This window comes from Onychomys torridus, chromosome 20 (genome assembly GCF_903995425.1).
Source record: "Onychomys torridus chromosome 20, mOncTor1.1, whole genome shotgun sequence".
In the NCBI taxonomy this organism is placed as follows: Eukaryota; Metazoa; Chordata; class Mammalia; order Rodentia; family Cricetidae; genus Onychomys; species Onychomys torridus.
In genome coordinates, this window is record NC_050462.1 from 32,052,851 (window position 1) to 32,073,120 (window position 20,270).

Consider the following 20,270-nt stretch of genomic DNA (forward strand, 5'->3'; position numbering starts at 1 on the left):
ATGGATAGAGCTCAAAACACAGCACGATGCCTCTGGACACTGTCCGGCTCAGGATTTCAGAGCTGGCACTGGGTACCTTTTCAAATGGATCCAAATTCCTAAACTCTCTTCTTTGGGTATTTTTTGTTTGTTTGTTTTGTTTTTCTTTTTTTTTTTTTAAATGCTTAAGATCTTTGGGGGGGGGGTAACTGGGACTTTTATCTGCTTTTTTTTCTTTTTTTTCCCCCCCCCCCCCCCCCACCTCCAACTTAGCTTACTCCTCCAAGCCACGGGACCAGTCTACATGATTGTCCTGGCCACTGTCGCCCTCTCTCATGGTGTGTGTGACTACTGGAATTCTGGAGGTGAACGCTGCAGCTCCGTCTGGGGCCCGTTGCCCGGTTCTCCCGGCAGGGAGCAAAGCGGGAGGCGGCATGCTCCTTTGTCTTCCACCGGCTGGATGCCAAAATCCTTCACGTTGCCGGTGTCCGCGAACTCCAGGTAGAAGTAGCCACACTTGACCGCCCGGTGCACCTCAAAGCAGAAGCCCAGGCAGGAATCCTCTATCAGGTCTACATAGATCTCCTGGGCGATGGCCTCCAGCTTGTTAGTATCCAGGTTGGCCAACGAGATCTCCTCCATCTTACCGGGGGGGGGGGGGGGGGGATGCGCTGGTTTTCTTTCTTTTTTGTTTCTACTCACGGGCAGACAGCGACGCGTCGGGCTCCGCGGGCCGCGCTAGGCCTGCAGGCCTCTCCCGGGCCGCGTCCGTCCTCCGGCTCGCTGGGCGACAGCGGCGTCCGCGGCGACGGCGACGGCGGCTGCGGAGCCCGCCAACGCTCGCCCGGCTCCGACGACAGCCACGTTCGGGACGGGGAAGCGGAGCTGCGGCCCCCGGGGTCCGACTCACCGCTCAACCGTCACAACGCCTGCTCACCCAGCCCGTTCTCCGCCGCTTCCGCTCGCGGACGGTCTGGGCCCGCCCCCTCACTTCCGCCCGGCCGTGCGCCTGCGCGCTGGCTCCCTGCGCGCGGAGGGACCGGGGCGGCAGCAGCAGCATCAGCAGCCGCGGCTGGCTGCAAGCACGGGGTGGGGATGGGTACGGGAGAGCCGGTGGGGAGGACTAAAGAAGCGTGCGTGCCGTTCCTTCTCTGGGTTCGTGAACCGAGCTCAGCGAGGCTGTGTTCTCTCTCCCATAGCTCTTTACACATTCGCGAAGGACCTCACCGATGTTTAAGCGATTTCTGATCATTGGGGCTTGCCCTGTGGCGGAGTCAATCGAATGATTTTTAGGCAGAGTTTTCTTTTTTGTTGCTTTTTTGTTTGTTTGTTTGTTTCCCCCCCCCCCACGGACGACTGAAAATTTGACCCACAGGGCGGACTTACAGTTATTTACGGTACTGCCGCATTTGTCATTTAAATCCGCTAGATGGTGCAAGGGAACAGATTACCCTATAGTTTATGTTTGAGTCTTTCTTTGAATGGAAAAAAAAAAAAAAAAAAAGCTAGACTCTTGACACTAAACGCGTAATTCAAATATATTGATCAAACGAACCTAAGGCATTTATCTCACTTATAAGACCATTAAGTCAGCGTGACTGTAAAGAAATGATCACATACGTCTCTAAAATCGCTGGTTGATAAAAACGATGTGTGCATTGTTTGGAGGACGCAGGGAGCGGGAGCTTTTCCTGACGTTCCTCAGCTTTCATTGTGAGCACTGGAGTCGGGCCCCACCCGATTCCCTGCAGCCAGCTCTTACAACTTTTTCTCATGAGACTACAGCAAGTCCTTATTCCGTGGTTAAGGTCACTAATAAAATACACTCCTAAACACAGTGATCAAAAGATGTCAGCTATTCCTAATCAGGTTAGCTGTGATTTCAAACATAAGAAAGGCACATATTATTTCCCCCTCTTTTTCGTTCATTATTTGATTCTCCTCTCCAAACTGCTTTACTTTTGTAATTTATCAAAGGAGAACTGTGGTTAAAGAAAAAAATTAAACACTAATTTATAGCTTTCTTATTTCAAGGTTTCCGGATTACAGCAAAACATCACAACACTCTTAGTTTCAACAAAATAGATATATATGTTTTTATGAGTACAGAATCATCTTACAGTCATCAGCTTATGAGCGGAAATTATTTGTAAACAGTTTGATTTTCTGATTACTTATTGAATCATTTTAGAAATCACAAATTGGCAGATAGCAATCATTTTGAAAGCTTATGAAAACTTAATTTTTGTGTGCCCAAAGGTCATTTTTTTTTATAATTTAAGGCAGAACTATTTTTAAAAAATGAGTTTTGTTGAATTCATATATTCTAGATTAAAAAAATAAACACATTTTGTTGCAGTGTGGAATCTTCTAATAGCCATACAATAGACTATATAATATAATGATTAAAAGCTCATGTTCGTGAACCAGACTGCCTCCTACAGTAAATGCCTATGTAAATCTCGGGTTTAAATTTGTTTTTTTTTAAAAATTCAGTAATAGATGCCATCACATAGTTTTGTCGTGAGACACATGGCAATACGTATAAGAGTTTTCACACAGTGCCTGGCATGGTGTCTAGCGGTGTAAACTGTTATACGCCTAGTTAGGTGAGAAAAATATGCTTTGACTTTAGGCATTTTTGCAGTTCTTTCCTCTTATTCCTTATTCAAACTTAATCCCAAACAAGGCTTTCCACAGCATATCTATGAATTGCTGAGACTTGTGTGAATTTTAGACTTCCTTTCTTTGTTTTCTGCAGGTCTTGGGTTAGGTCTGAATATCTCTCTTTCTGTATTTCTAGCATACTTTGATATAAGCTAGTGATGACAGATTCAGTGCCAAACAAAAGTTCTTACTAACAGACAAGTTATCATTGATTCATCATTTTTTTTTCTTGCCTAGTCATCTAAAGAGTCTTTGTTCACTTAATTTTAACCAAAAAAAAAAAAAAAGAGAGAGAGAGAGAGAGATTGTTTTTCTGATCTTGTACTATGTGAGTTGGAAACTGTCTTCTATTTAACTAATAAATTCAATTAAAATTCTTTCAAAATATATGTGCTTTTGTGTTCACCTATAAAAATAAAATAATAAGATGACAACCATTTTAAAATCCCATTTACCCTTCCAAAATAAACACTAGCATACTGAAAATTTGTAGTCATACTGTAATTTTGTCATACTTTCTATTTGTTTCACCTGCTAAATTTCCTTAATTTGTGTGGAAATATACTGGATATTTAATTTTAAATCAACATTATCTGAAAAATAAGTGAGAAATAATTTATTATTTCTCTTAATTGAGAGTCTAAGGTACCAAATTTCTCAATATCTAATTCATTATCTAAGTACAAAGCAAATTCTATGGAATACTTCTTCATAAATGACCTTAAAATATATGCATTAAAATATGTAGTGCACAAAAAGGATACAATAAAATTCCAACCATCTTTGATTCTTTTTCCCCATTAAACAAAGTGTACAATGGGATGTGCCACTCTTTCAAAGAGGAAAACACTTGAATTCTTATCTAAACTACTGTGGGAGTTCTGTATGTCAAATGTGTTACTCTGATTGGTTAAAATAAATAAAGTGCTGATTGGCCAGTAGCCAGGCAGGAAGGATAGGGTAGGCGGGACAGGGAGAAGAGAATTCTGGGAAGTGAAGGCTAGAGCGGGGAGACTGCCAGCCGCCATCATGACAAGAAAGATGTAAGGTACTGGTAAACCACGAGCCACGTGGCAAAGTATAGATTAATAGAAATGGGCTAAATATAAGAGTAAGAGCTAGACAATGGTAGGCCTGAGCTAATGGCCAAGCAGTTTAAATAATATAAATGTCTGTGTGTTTATTTTATAAGTGGGTTGTTGGACTAATAGGGCTTGGCGGGGGCTGGATAGAAGGTCACCAACAACACTAAACATATTCTTTTTTAATGGATGTAAACTATATATTTGCTGTGGAATAATCTTTTTGTACACTGTGAAGATGTGTCTTTGCCCAGGCACCTTATGACTGGTTTAATAAAAAGTTAAATGGCCAATAGCTAAGCAAGACATATAGGTTGGGATTTCTAGGCACAGAGATGACTCTGGAAGAAAGAGAGGCAGAGGAGGCCAGCCAGACATGGAAAGGAAACAGGATGGGTCAGAGGTAATGCCACATGATAGAACCCAATTAATATAAATGGGTTAATTTAAGTTGTAACAGCTAGTTAGAAACAAGCCTAAGCTATAGGCTGAGCTTTCATAATTAATAAGAAGTCTTCATGTCATTATTTGGGGACTGGATGGTGGGACAGAAAAAGACTCATTACGTATATGTTTATACTTACCTGGCAGGGGCGATACCATGATCAAGAAGGCATTTTCCTAGGGATATCTCATTGTTGGACTTGGAATGTGTTGACATCTTTGGCTTCTTCAAATGTGAGAACCTTAACTGCATAATTAGTGGTGGTGAGAACTGTCTTTGTGTTCTCTATAAAATAAACAAGAAGACACATATATTGTCATTTTTATGTTCACAGGAAATAGAAAAATGAGGAAGCAGAATGCATGTAGATGGATCTAGAAGTCAATAACCCAAATGACAATCATTTTTCTATAGTGATTTTCTTGGGAAGATGTTTGTATGTACAGGCAAATGCTTTAAAAATATTTTAAAAAGATTGTGGCACTTCTTCAGTATTTCATGTTATTCTTAAATCAAAATCAAATGGTTTTTGATAGCTTTTCTTCACATGGGGGATTCAAAGTGAAATAAATTCTATTGTAGTCTAATATGGTATTATGAGCTGAAGGCAAAATATATCCCATATGCTCATGTTTTTGAACAATAGGTGCCTAGGAACACTAGGTTGAGAGCTGTTTGGAAAGGTTATGGAACCTTTAAGAGGTGACCCCTTACTGATGGAAGTGTGTCATTCGTAGTCGGCTTTATAGGCAGCCCTCACTTCCTGATCACTTGCTGCACCCTAACTGTGAATGCAGTGGAACCGGTTGACTTTCTGTTCCTGCCCTTATGCCTTGACTGTCATGAAAGACTGTATCCTGGAACTGTAAACTGATATAAACCCTTTGTTCCTTCAGCTGCTTTTATCAGTTTGTTGTTGTTGTTGTTGTTTGTTCATTTGTACTACAATAGGAACTGTAATCAATATATACTGACAGTATAAAATGTTTTGAAAGATTCTAATTTGTTCAGTTGAATCCTGTGGTAAAATTATTTTACTTGGTCAGGTTGCTACAGTAATGGTGCCTGAAAATGAAGAAGAGCTCATCTAGTCAGAAGCTTTACAAGGCTAACAAGCAGGCTTCCTTTTAGACATAAAAAAACACTCTGTAACATCTATTAAATCAATTTCTAAGTGACAGGATATTGATTCCCCTTTCTTCCCTGATAAGCCGTGTCCTTTAACAGATCTTGATCTTGCTAACTGTAGTTTTGCTGAACACAGTAGTGTTTGGAAACATAACCCTAAAGATTTGTGAGGAGTTTTTATCATGACCCCAAAACTATGGTGCAAGGCCAGTCTAGATTAGTAAACATGTCTATTCATTTCTAGGACTCCTCAGAGTATGGTGTGAGATATCGGAACAGAAGACTCTAGGAAAAAAGATTCATGGTTTGATCTTCACACTCATCCAACCTAATAGAAAAAGCAGTAAATAAAAAAAACAACACTTTTATATTGGATAAGGAAACTAAAGCCAGAGATATCAAGAGACCAAATTAGGACCAACTGACAAATATGCTGACTCATCTAATTTTTTTTCCTGGTATGGATAGTTTTCCCAATGTCTGTTTTTTTTTTTTTTCAAAAGTTTAGTAAAGGCTAAATGTATTGAAAAAATAGAATCAGCATTAATGTATAAGACATTAATCATATTATCAATATAAAATGTACTGGTGAATGAAAACTATATGGAATTTATGAACTCTATGATGTTATATTCATTTTGTTATTATAGAAATAATGTGCAATAGTTTTCAAATTAGCAAATTATCCATCCAAATGAGAATCACACACTTAATTTAGAAGTGCATCAAATATTAATTTAGAATGTTTTTTAATTTTATTTTTTGAAATATAATGTTGTTCTGTAACCCAGGCTGTCTTCGAACTTCTGATCCTCCTGCTTAATCCTTATAAATGTTAGGATTATAGTGGTGTACCACCAACCATCCCAGCTTAAATGTGGCATCATTTTTTCCAACTTTTAACCAAGTTGAGTTTTTATCATTTGATATAAAAAATCAAGGTTATTTCTATCTTCTTTCCACAGTGCTTTGCCTTTATGTTACAAAGACAGATTGATGTAATTAATTGAACATACATTGTTCTAATTTGACTAATGTTCATTAGGTTTGTTTTTGTTTGTCTTCTCCCATGATGAGCTATTTTCTCAAGTCAAGCTGTTAAACTGGTGGGTGGGATGGTTTTATTTCTTGTGTTCCACAGATAGTCATCTGGCTTATGCCACCAAGTGAGAGATTAATTTTCTTGAAAAAAAAAAAAAAAACTTGGTAAATGTAGGATTAAGAGGAAATTAGGGCACGATCGGGAGAGTAGCTGAGAACTGGTCATGGATTAATTACTAATATTGTCCAAGTGAATCATTCTGGTTTCTCTCTTTGGATTAAATCTCACAGCATTTTTCTTACTCTTGCCTTCCATTTGAGTTGAATCTGTTATTGGCTTTTCAATGCTAAGAGAAGTCCAGAATTTTCATGTGTGTCTATTTATAGGGGTCATTGGTTCCTTTTAGTCTCTCTCTCTAAATTTCCTCAACCACCTTTTTTGTTTGTCTTGCCCCAATTTTATCAATGCTTGATATTTGCAGTCATCTGCCATTTCTACTATTGTAGTAGCAATTCCATATTGCTACTAGAATTTTATTTTAGTAAACAATGAATAAACATATCATAGCCATCGCATGTCTTTCTGTTGCTTTTTGATTAGAATAGCCCTTATTTCCAGAGCCTTGGGCATTTATTCTATAATACATACACATTAGATGTGTACCTTCTTTTGTATTAAGCACAATGCTGTGTGCACAGAAGGGTCTTCATACTTGATAATGAAAGTTTTACACTTGCAGTTTATCACTTAGTAGCCCAACTCTTCATATAATTGATGTGTCTGACAGATGTTTCCCCCCTGAGGATTATTCCAAAGAACAAACAGAAATGTCGTAAAAATTATTTACCAAATACATATAAAGTTTCTCAGAAAAAAAACCGGATTTGCAAACATGTATATAGATGATATGAAATATTTAAACTATGTATTTAATAAAAATTGAGAATTGGAATATTTAATGTAAAACTTTGCCAAGAAACTGTGGGACTTAGACTTGTACTGTGTGTATGTACATATGTTTTGATTCAATAGAAAATTGGAGTAGTTGCAAATGAAAACCTCTGTCCCATATACATAAAGTATTACATGACTCTGTAAGGAAACATTTGCTTATGCCATTTTTAAAGTGGAATGATAAAGCAGTTGTGAAAGAATTATTAATCTCCATTTGCTTATTCTGCTGTAAAGAATATTGCCTGTCTTTGAAAAAACATGAGGAAGAAGCAAGAAGACACCACTTCCACAGCTTGCTGTGTGCTTTCATGGAATGTAATTGAGATTGCAGGATTTTTCTTTTATTTTCTAATGACATACAAAAAATTGACAATAGTTTTAGAATTATCAGTGAATCAGAACACCAATTCAGAGGAATAGGTAACATAAGTTGAATGATAATGGTGAAGTGAATTATACAAATAAATTCTCATTAATCTTTTTTTAAAGATTGTATGTGTGTATGTGTGTGTGTGTGTGTGTGTGTGTGTGCAGGTGCTTTTTCTGCTTGTAAGCCCGCAGACCAGAAGAGGGTATCAGATTGTGAACTGCCACGTGGATGCTGGGAATTGAACTCAGGACCTTTGGAAGAGCAACTAGTGTTCTTAACCACTTAGCCATCTCTCCAGCACCACCATCAGTGAATCTTCAGATGACCATACTCACATTAATTTTCTCTAATTGTAAGTGAATAATATATTCCCGAGGATGACAGGGGCATCACAATTTCATTGATCAAGTGACTAAATGGGAATTTACGAGGTGGTGTTTTATGGCACAGGACCTCCACTGTACTGCTTTCTTAAAGGGAAATGTGAGAATACACATATTTTTTCCTAATTTATAACATTTGTATTTCAAATTGACTTGTTGGACGAAGGATTTTGATGTTTAAACTCACTTTTAAGTCTCCAATGTCGGGTTGCTTTCTCTCATACTTCTTTACTCCTACTTCTAAAAACCAGTCACAAAAGTAAAATTATTAAATATAAAGCTCCATTAGACTCAAATGGCAAATGATAGTGGTGATTGTCTTGATAGATTTATGGACTAAATATTAATGAGAAGAAAGAAAGCACAAACAGGAGAAGGCACTTAGGCAAGGTGGAATTCATGACCATATTTAATAGTTTTATAGAATTTCCATGTTTCTGTATTTTATTTTGGATCTTTACTTTTATACCTATGAGTTGACCCTCAAAACACCCTGCCCCCAAATTTGAGGCACTCCTCCATAGTTTGACTTTATGAGGACTTCTCTTTAAAACACAGGCACTTGTGTTGTGCCCTTGAAGTAGTAGTTCTTTGCAGTGAGATAGATGCTATCCTGCTTTAGGAACTGAAAGGAATAAATTCCTTACATCTAATGTGTAATTTCATTGATCCTTTACTCTCCACATTTCCATTTCTATTATAGAAGCATACTATGGTTTTTTATATCCACAGACTCTAAAGACACAGCCTAGATATGTAACTGCTTTTGTGGCCCTATGGATTTTGTTAGCAAGTCAAACAGCTACAACCTCTTTGAAATGATATTAAAATCATACATTCCTTAAAAGGTTATCTGGAAGTAAAATAAGATGTAACTTGTTTAAAAGTCTATTAATCATTAAATAATCAATAAACATTCTGGCCAACATTGCAGCATGGATGGGGAGGAAATCCTAAGGCCCCACCCCTTGCTGAGAGCCATTACTACCTGATAGCTGCTGTCAGGGGAGAGTCAGTTTTCTTTCTTCCTTCCTTCCTTTCTTTCTTTCTTTCTTTCTTTCTTTCCTTTCTTTCTTTTCTTTCTTTCTTTCTTTCCTTCCTTCCTGTTTTCTTTCTTTCTTTCTTTTTTCCTTCCTTCCTTCCTTCCTTTTTTCTTTCTTTCTTTCCTTCCTTCCTTCCTTTTTTCTTTCTTTCTTTCTTTCTTTCTTTCCTTCCTTTTTTCTTTCTTTCTTTCTTTTCTTTCTTTCTTTCCTTCTTTCTTTCTTTCTTTCCTTCCTTCCTTTTTCTTTCTTTCTTTCTTTTCTCTTCATTTTTTTAAAAGATTTATTTACTTATTTATTATGTGTACAGTATTCTGCCTGCATGTGTCCCTACAGGCCAGAAGAGGGCACCAGGTCTCATTACAGATGGTTGTGAGCCACCATGTGGGTGCTGGAAGTTGAACTCAGGACTTTTGAAAGAGCAGTCAGTGCTCTTAACCTCTGAGCCATCTCTCCAGCCTGAGTCAGTTTTCTTTAGAGGTGTTGCCTCTTGTAGGTCACTGTGCTGCAGTGTCTGCATGTAGATACAGCTCTAATTGGACTCAGAGGGTTATAAAGAAAAAACAAAGGAGAGTACAGGAAGCTGAGAGGGAAAATTTGGGAATTTCATAGAAGCTGGAATGAGGGGAAGAGGGGTAGATGTGACCAAAGGTACTTTGCATACTACTGTGAAATTTTCAAAGTCTGGGTAAAGAAAACACCATTTTTAAAAATGTGGGAGAAAATTAGTCTTCAACTGCAAACAGTCCTTTGACCAGCTTATTGTTATGTTCATTAAACTCTGAGGTTTTTTTTTGTATGTGTGTTGCCTCAAATTGTGAATATAGTGCTAAAGGAATCGGATCCCTCATCCAAAGAGCTTTTTAGTGGAGGTAAAGGATAAATCCAAGCAATTACATGTTATAGAAACTATTAAAAATATGTCAACAATTTATTACCTGGGTTCAACATAATATGGTGAGTTTCATGTTCAGAGAAGTGAATATTCCAAACTGATGAAATTTCACTAAAAGCAATAAAATAATAGTTTCAAAGAAAATAAAATACTTTAAATAAAATTGCTTCATATGAAATAATAAAATCCTATAAGATTATGAGTTGTTTATCTACTTCCATGAATGTATAATAAGTGCCTTTAGAGACACAAAAGGCATTCTACAAAGTATTTTAGCAATAGCCAAAATGTATGTTTCCTTGGCAATAACTTTTAAAGATGGGAAAACTCAAGACACTTCCAAATAGTCATGCTCAGTATGTATCTTTCAACTGAAGTTAGACTCATCTCCATTTGTATAGTGATTGTGAAGAACAAATTTATTACTGTTTTATTTTCTATTCATAGAGATAGCAAAGGACACCTGTGACCAAAGTCCTATAAATCTTGACATTAACTACTGTACAGATAACATAATTCTATTGTCCATTTATTGTTGAAGGGATCTGGCCGTATCTAGCAATGGTTTAAAAATATCCCAAGATCTTTCCTTCATATTCCACCTTGTTGGGCAGTATATTCAATGACACTAGATCTGCCACATCTGTTCATGCATTTAAATGAAAGTTAAAGAACCTCCTTTGGATCTGGTTTTAGTGTTTACCTAATTTATATGCATGGCTCTGTTCTAAAAGAGCTTGTTCAGAGTAATTTTCTCAGTTTTATCTGTCATTGGTATTTTTATGCCTTTATTTCTCAGCCCTTATTTAGCTTTATAAATAAAAATGGATTGTTTGGTAATACTTACCCAATAAACCATCTCCTTATATGAGTCTAAATGATACATTATAAATAGATTTTTAAAGAGAAAAATCACACGTCTTAATTTATTGGGGTATACAGACAGCAATCTTCTTAGCTGTGTGTTAAATTAGGGAATCCGGCAAATGCTTTGTTCAGATGGCCGGAAACATCTGTGTATAGTGTTATCTTCTGGTAATCCTGGGGCCTCTGTATTTCCTTCCTGGAATTTGATTAAATCCTGTTTCAAGGACTACCTCCTATTGGCTTGAATGGGTTCACACCCAACCATCCCAACTCACCAGCAAGTCTAAAGTCTGTCTTAAATTAATGTCTTAACATGTCTTAAGCACTCACATCCTCTATAGTACTTTACACTGTATTGGGAAAAAGTAGGTTGTTTAGAAGACAAATTATAGTTTTCTTGCATGGAGGTTTCTTGGATGTGTGTGTGTGTGTGTGTGTGTGTGTGTGTGTGCATACACACACACACACACACACACACACTGCATGCAGGTGTGCATACATGCACAAGTGAGCACATGCATGTATGTACACAGGTAATTTGTCCTTGCATGCTTATGTGGAGGCCTGAGATGGACACACTAGGATGTATGACTGAATCACTTCTCTGCCTTATATTTTTGAGACAGGGTCTCTCACTGAACCTGCAGCTTTCCTTTTCTGTGAATTGTCTGGTCACCAAGGTGCTGGATCCTCCAGTCTCTTGCCTCTCCAGCTCTGGGGTTAAAGATATACTCCAACAGGTGCCCAGCTTTTATATGGGTTTTGGGGACCCAAAAATCAGCATCAACACAAGCAAATGTGCATTTTGAACCATTCTCTGTTTTCATTAACTTCATCTGTGGGAAGTTATTCTGTTTGTATTGTGGTATCAACAATCATTATTTTAACTGCACATTCATTTTTTTTGATACTAAAAATCTTTTAAATTTGAATAGATTCAGCCTTGAAACAAGTTGTAAATATTGTATTAGAGTTTACATATACCCTTATTTGCCCTATCATTATATTACATAGTTGCTGTGGGACGTTCTGTATGTCAAATGTGTTGCTCTGATTGGGTAAAATAAAGTGCTGATTGGCCAGTAGCCTGGCAGGAAGGATAGGGTAGGCGGGACAAGGAGGAGGAGAATTAGGGGAAATGGAAGGCTGGGGGAGAGACACTGCCAGCCGCCACGACAAGGAACATGTAAGGTACTGGTAAGCCATGAGCCACGTGGCAAAGTATAGATTAATAGAAATGGGTTAAATATAAGAGTAAGAGCTAGACAATGATAGGCCTGAGCTAATGGCCAAGCAGTTTAAATAATATAAATGTCTGTGTGTTTATTTTACAAGTGGGCTACTGGACTGCTGGGGCTTAGTGGGACCTGGAGAGAAGCTCTCCAACTACACATAGTGTCATGAACCTCTTACAACAAATAAACCAAAACCAAGACATTATTATCATTTTCTCTAAGATTCTCACAGATTTAATTAGTGTCTTCCCTATTACCCTTTTCCTAGTACAAGATCTTATCTAGAATAAATACATCTTTGTATTTAATTACGAAATGGGTCTCCTTTGTCTTTGCTACATTGTGAAAGTTTCTCAGAATTTCCTTTTTTTTTTTTGGAGCTGAGGATCAAATCCAGGGCCTTGCACTTGCTAGGCAAGCACTCTACCACTGAGCTAAATCCCCAACCCTGAATTTCCTTATTTTTGATGATAGTTTTTAGGGTCACCAATCAAATATTTTATAGGGTTAGTCTGAAATGGAGGTTTGTCTCATGATCCTTCTCATGGTTAGATAGAGATAATGGGTCTTTCAGCAAAACAGTGTAGGACATCAGCGTTAAACATGACTTCTTGTATGAAACAATAGTTGCCTGGCTTCTCCACTGAGAACTCTCCTACAGGTTCACATTTTTCACTAATTTAATGTTTAGAAATCAGCCACAAATTAATAGTGAGTAGGAGGTTATATTTTACCTCTAGGAGAAAGAAACATCTGTTTAAATTATTTGGATTTCTCTGTGTAGATTTGCTTATTTTTATTTATTGCAGCATTGAAGCAGAGATATTTAATTTTGTTTGGAATATGATTCAGCACTGGGATATGTATTTTGTTCCTTGACTTGTTTCATCCTACTCTGATAAGAAACGTTTCTGTTCACCTTTGACTTGAACCCTTTCTTTGATTTTTTTGTTTATTTTATTTTATTTTATTGTTATTTATAATATTTGTGTTTTAATTTTACATATCAGCCATGGGTTCCCCTGTCCTCCCCCCTCCCGCACCCACCCCCACCTTTCTCCCATCCCCTCCCCTCCATTCCCATCTCCTCCAGGGCCAAGACTCCCCTGGGGATTCAATTCAACCTGGTGGATTCAGTACAGGCAGGTCCAGTCCCCTCCTTCCAGGCTTAGCACAGTGTCCCTGTGTAAGCCCAAGGTTCCAAACAGCCAGCTCATGCACTAAGGACAGGTCCCGGTCCCACAGCCTGGAACAGTTCAAGCTATTCAATTGTCTCACTTATCCAGAGGGCCTGATCCAGCTGGGGGCTCCACAGCCTTTGGTTCATACTTCATGTGCTTCCATTCATTTGGCTATTTGTCCCTGTGCTTTTCCAATCTTGGTCTCAACAATTCATGCTCTTACAGTCCCTCCTCTTTCTTGACAATTGGACTCCTAGAGCTCCACCTGGGGCCTGGCCGAGGATCTCTGCATCCACTTCCATCAGTTATTGGATGAGAGTTCCAGCATGACCTTTAGGGTGTTTGGCCATCTGATCACCAGACTAGGTCAGACCTTTCTTTGATTTTTTAAATTGATTTTTTTTGGCCTGCAGTATGTTAAAAGTTTATTTCATATAATAAAATTTCATTTGATATAGCCCCAGTAAGAGGTGTATATTAAGACCCATTGATATAGAACCCTATTCATTTTATTGAATAATGGTTTTAAAATCAAATTCTGGGTTCTAGATACTGACATTACTATTGAAGTATGGTTAGTTCTAACCTTGTTAGTGAACAGAACCAGAATATATATGTATATATATATAATGTATAATATAACACATGAAATAATATGTGATATATAGTAAATATATATTTTCATATTATATACTATATGAATGCAAAATATCCATGCATTATTTTCTTTCTCTGGATATATAAATATGTATATATGTATACATAGGCATATATATTTAATGAAATGTGTGCTTAGTATATAATTTAGCCTAAACATAAATTTAAATTAACTTTTGACAACTTTTCAACTGTAACATTAGAACCAGAATTATTCTTATTATATATGTTTTTGCATTTAAAGCTAAATTTAGTTATTGTCAAGGTTATTTTGGGCAGGTCTTCTTTCATTCCATCCCATGCAGTTAAATTATAGAATAAAATAAAACACAATAATTCTGGATGATTTTACTCAATCTGCACTTTCTTCAGTTACAGAAAGGAAGTGAGATTGCTTATAGATAGAGCTTTTGAGCATAAAAAATGGAGCTGTCTTCCTGATGTCATTATGTCTACCAAAAGCCCACAGTGAGTCCTGGTAGATTTCTTGGGGGCTCTTCTGTCAGTTGAATACTATCCAGTAAAGCACACTGCCAATTCCATCCACTTCAATCAGATAAGATGAGAGCTCTATCTCCCTAAGGAAAATAGTGAAAGTACTCAGAACATTGTGCTTTCTATCAAGTACTGAAAATGTGCTTTGAATATTGTTCTAGCATAAAGAATCACCTCGTATATTTTGTTGACACTCATGTTCATGTCTATTGGAAAGAGAAGGCAAGTCCCAGTTGTGGATACATGGAGACTGAATTGCCGTATAAAGAGATAATTGTTATTTTAATGCTAGGAAAGTTTGAATAGTTAAAAATAAAGCCTACTCACTATTTACTTATCACCCTAAAACTTTTATTACCATCAATATATCTTGGCACATTTATGACTTCTTCTTGCAATATTATTGAGCTGTCATAAAAAAATTTTAAATTCTGCTTCATAGTGTATGATTTATGCTCAAAATTCCAAACAATGATTGTATTTTGCAACACTTGATATCAGAGAGAAAATAGTTAGTTGTTCATTATTGTGTGAAATTCTGCAAATTTTAGGTTAAATGTTTTAGATCATTTCAAACTTACATAAAATAATCAAGAATTGTTAACCATGCCTAGGATAGTACATACTTTTTCAAACCCCATTTTAAATGTAGAGTGGAACATTTATCAAAGATTTTTATGGAGAAATAGTAATTAATAAATAAATGTGCATGATATTAAATCATATTAAATAAATCAACCACTTCCTTAGACTCAACAGCCTATGAGGTCAGGGCATTATTCCCTGTTTCCATGAATATCAAATACACCTTGAAAGCCATGGAAATTCTCCCCGAGTCCTGGAATATCATGCAAGAATACAGTAATTGGTAAATTATTTGCTTAAAGTATATGACTTGGAGAGTAAAAATAATGTGACATGCACAGTCCATTTTTATGTGTTAGCATCTGCATATAGTGTTTAAGGGACTGTTCGTAGTAGAAGAAGGAAAACCACAATTCAGTTAATGTAGCAAGGACAATGAACATCTTGAAAAGTAAAGTTTGTATACTACTATGCTGTTAAAAGGTGAAAGCTTTACCTGAGAATCAAGGCTTTGCTGGTTTTGCTGTACAGGAGAGCTCTCTGGTCACTTGGCACTGCACCACCCTTCACAGTTTCAATTTGTGTTGTGTGGTTATTTCTAACATGTTAAATTCAGGAATGCTTGTTTTCCTACTAAATATATTTCCAGGAAAAAAAAAATCTTATGCAGACAATCTTTTTATGTGAAAGATTGTAATGTCAATTTTAAGACAGAAATTATTACATAGTCCAAGGGAATAAAGATAAAATGTCTAATACTAACCACATTGCACATTTGGCCTAATTTACCATAGATTATTGAATAATGCTGTTCTTACTTTTTCTTACTTTCAAATGTTCTGATACATTTTGTAGAGGCAGAAAGGCTGCCAGGCTAACCAACAGAATATTGGCAATATCTCTCTTAAGTTCATATTACTAGGTTTTGTAAAACATAAAGATAAAAGCTAATCAGATCTTTTGAAAATTGGGCTTTTATTTTGTTTTGCTTATATTGCTAGGCTATTTCCAAGAATCATGCATGGTACATCAACTACTGATTATTATTTATGATATACACGTCAGTGTTGATTTTCAAATTAATATGAAATTGATCATTATTTTATTAGGTATCAGTGCATGTTAATATGCTTATTAATACTTCATATGTGTAAGAAGAGTCTAATTATAGAAATTAGTCAATTCATAAAAATATGACTTTTTAGAGATATGAGGAGAAAATTACTTAAACATAGTGATATGAATAATGGATTCTTCAGTTTAACTGTGAGGTAAATGTTGACCTCCATATCATGATAGTTACATGTTTATAGACATCTATTCAACTGGTTATTACATTTACATGGATTTCCACTACAGAATTTTTGCCTTCTCCTCCAATAATAGAAGGCTCTGCCCTTCTTAGAGTTGATGGTGGTTCATAGGTCAGTAACATCTGACATCAGAATCTTTCTAATATCAAGGCCTGCCACTACTGATTTGTGGCTGTCAACTTGTAGAATCTGAATTGCTGCTGTTCTTCCAAATATTTGCTTTTCATGAAAGAAGAGTAAAGAGTGAAAGAACCATGGAAAACGTGTCATTCCATCCATCACCAAGCTTTTGTAAATAGACTTCCTCTAGTTTATACATTTCTTTGCATCCCAGAGTTAAAGGTGTGATTCAGGATCATCTCTAACTCAAAAAAAGTATGGAAACAGCAAGCTTTTCCTTTTTCTACCTACATAGATGAAAGCAAGAAAAAAGTTTTGAAGGTAGCGAGTTAACGCTATCATTACCTTTATTAGCACATCACTTGATTCCAACTTTTTGAGCCTGGTTCATCTGTTGACAGAGATAAAAGGACAGCCTTTCATAAATTCTGCATCAGTCAGACTAATTTCTCTTATTAATGAATCCGTTTTGTATGATCTGAGTGTTTTTCTACAGAATTTTATTCTCTTTGGAGGATCTATACGTTGCACCCTAACATGAAAGAGAGGAAGGGAAGCTCTTACATGAGTCTTACATGAGAGGAGTTTTCTTTTTAGAGATGACATTCAGGATACATATCCTGTAAAAGGTGATTTCTCTAAACAAACTTTCAAAATGTCAGGAGCTACTAAGGGGCCAAAGTGTTCCTTGAAACTTGACTTTTTGAAAATTCCAAGGGGAATGCATCTCTCATCTGCCTGTTATAAACGAAATGTAGACACATGAGCTAAGTTGGAGCCATAACAATGCAACTGGAAAAAAACCAGCAGGTAGGAATGTACTTGTATTACTGAAGATTTATTTTAAGCACCAGTTAAAGGAAAATACTGCTGCCCTACAGTCTGACTACAGAAGACTAATAAATATCAAACAAGTCAGACTCTTGTTCTGTGTATATGCAGACTTGTGTGTAACAGACACGGATGATTGTATATGTAACTATGCATTAAATAGTATGTGCATCTGAGTGTTTGCACAAGCAGTTTAAAGATCACAGAAGCTGGGCAGAATCTGATGTCAGATATTACTGACCTATGTACTATGATCAACTCTAATAGCCTATTTGTTTTTGAAAGTTAAAGGGCAGACATTAGGAGAAGAATATTCTCAGCTACTTCATTATAACAGTATAGTGTGATTGTTTAGACAAAAAGCAAACATTTCATCGAATCATTTGTTAAATGTTTTGTTTTACTTGCTTTTCAATAGGCACCACCAAAATGTACAACAACAACACAGTTTCATAAATTTTCCATGATTGTTAGCTGTACATTAATTTTGTGCTGATGTTATTACATTTCAGCGATATCAGAAAAAATCTTACGTGTTTGTAAATTTTGAGATGTTAATCACAATGTCTACTTAGAAGATTCTATTCATTTACTTCTCTACTAATTAATTTTACTCACCAGTATTAAAATATCAGCAGTAATTTATATTTTGTTGTGTGTAAGAAGGCAGATTTCATTTCAAACAACTTTCATTGTTTTTGTTTGCCTGTTTTATCTTAATTCTAAATTAAATCAATTTTAGCACATGAAAACAATGCATATAATGATTTCCAACCCTTTCTTTAATATGGCTATGCATGTGGCAAATATCTTTCTTCTTGTTATTCACATTCTAGTTGAATTAGTTTATTATGGCTCTATTCAGTCTTTCAACTTCAGATTGTCAATAAATGACCATTGTACTGTTTTCTTTTGCTTACCAACATTTTCTTCTGGCATTTCAACAATTTCATTTTCTTTTTATATGACTGTTAAATTTATTTTGAACTTAGCATAGTCTGGAGAGGTACTTTTCATTTTCACGTGGACTAGTCTGGCTTTGAATTCATGGATATTCACCTGCTTTTGCCTTCTGAATGCTGAGGTTAAAGGTATGGACCACCATGTCCAGCCTCAATTTTTTGTATTTCCAAAGCAAGTGATCTTAAAAATCATCATCTCTATTCAGGTGTTAGATAATCTAGAGTATATAAGCTATTCATAAAATGTTTGTTGATTACTGATTTCTCTCAATTCACTCAATATGCACAATGAGTTATCAAATAAGTTTTACTGTTATCAGAAAATTGGCCTGTGTTGTGTGAAGAACAATTTAAGTATACTATACCATATATGTTTGATTATATAATTTATTGTATTGTAATAAGTTTATAATAGTTCAAAGCAAGGACACTAATACCATCATATAATTTTTGGCATGGTAATGAAATTACTCAGGATGATTTCACTTGTTTTTCATTGGAGAACTGGTTTAAATGGTCATGAATATGGGGCTTCCTGAAGGTGGTAGGAATTGATTTATGAATCACATTTACAGCCTTGAGTATTATTCATTTGAGATTTTTCTGCACAGTGGAAACATAGGCTTTTTGTACATTGTCAAATGATAAAAAGTGCTGTGTCACAATTATGCAGTGACTTCTATTGATGTTAAGATTTTATGAATGTAATATATATTATTTCATAATTGAACATTATATATTTATATATATTTATACATAATACATGTGGGTGGGGAGTATAGTTATAGAGGACATTATATATTCTTATTAAAATGTCGTCATGAATCATATTAGCATATCAAATAAATATATGCCAATAAAATAGGCACACTGTGTGTGCACACACAACTGCTTAGAACATTAAAAGAACATTTTAGAATCAATGAAAGAAAGGGTTAAATAATATTTATCTGAAGGTACTTTATAACATAATGATTAAAGTCAAGCATTTATTTAAGGAATTGTGGAACATTTCTTGCATATAGAATTTTTAGTTCACAATGTTTTCCACTCTAGAGTTACTGATTATATCATTCCCATGCCATATGGCCTTCATTGCTTCTGGAAAGGTATCTATCATTCTTTTTCTTGATAGCTTCATGTTTTTCTCAGTATTTGGATTTAAACAATTCATGTTTACATTTATCACTGGATATTCTGAATCTCTTGCATTTTCTGAGTAATGTGTCTTGGAACTTGGAAAATTTCATGCATACAATTTTATGAACTTTTTGCTCTCTTTCCCTTTTAAGATTCCTAGTGCATTTATCATGGCACATCGGATATTTGCCCCCAACAGTTTTCTGGTAAGAGAAGCTAGAGTACTCATACAATGTTGATATTATGTCTAGTAGTGGTTCTATTCTATAAAGTACTTTCTCAGCAAGGCATGGTGCCATATGCCTGAAATTCCAATACTGAGGTCATGGAGGCAGGAGGATTATCTTCAGCTATATATCAGAATTTGAAGCCAGGCTAGGTTGCCTAAAATCCTGTTGAAAAACAAACAAACCATTTATATTGTTTGCTTTAAAATGTTTGAAATAAATTTCTCATGCTGTTCATTAACTCTATTCTTAGGACTCTATTTGAAATAAAGATTCATACAAACATAATGTTGAATGAATGTTCAAAGAAATACTTTCCTATGCTAGTAGAATTTTATAAATTTACAATCCAATGTGTGTCAGCTAAGGAATGGTTAACAAGTAGTGTATAGCCATACAATGGGATATTATTATGTAATAAAGGAAACAAAAACATTCCAATTATAACATGGCAGAATGTCAAAAGAATCATGTCATATGAAAGCAATCACATGCAAAACATTGCATATGATTCTTTCTTTCTTTCTTTTTTTTTTTTTTGGTTTTGGTTTTTCGAAACAGGGTTTCTCTGTGTAGCTTTGCGCCTTTCCTGTAACTCACTTGGTAGGCTAGGCTGGCCTCGAACTCACAAAGATCTGCCTGCCTCTGCTTCCCTAGTGCTGGGATTAAAGG

The 20,270-nt window shown here is 36.0% G+C and overlaps 1 protein-coding gene and 1 non-coding gene across 2 annotated transcripts; one reads left to right on the plus strand and one right to left on the minus strand.

Moving 5' to 3' along the window:
* Positions 1-222: 222 nt before the first annotated feature.
* Atxn7l3b (ataxin 7 like 3B) lies at positions 223-951 on the minus strand. The gene has a single exon (XM_036170144.1). The coding sequence runs from the start codon at positions 619-621 to the stop codon at positions 328-330; it is 294 nt and encodes a 97-aa protein (XP_036026037.1). The 5' UTR covers positions 622-951; the 3' UTR covers positions 223-327.
* Positions 952-4,304: 3,353 nt separating this feature from the next.
* LOC118571274 lies at positions 4,305-4,460 on the plus strand. The gene has a single exon (XR_004943314.1). It is a non-coding gene; the product is annotated as a U1 spliceosomal RNA (small nuclear RNA).
* Positions 4,461-20,270: the final 15,810 nt, after the last annotated feature.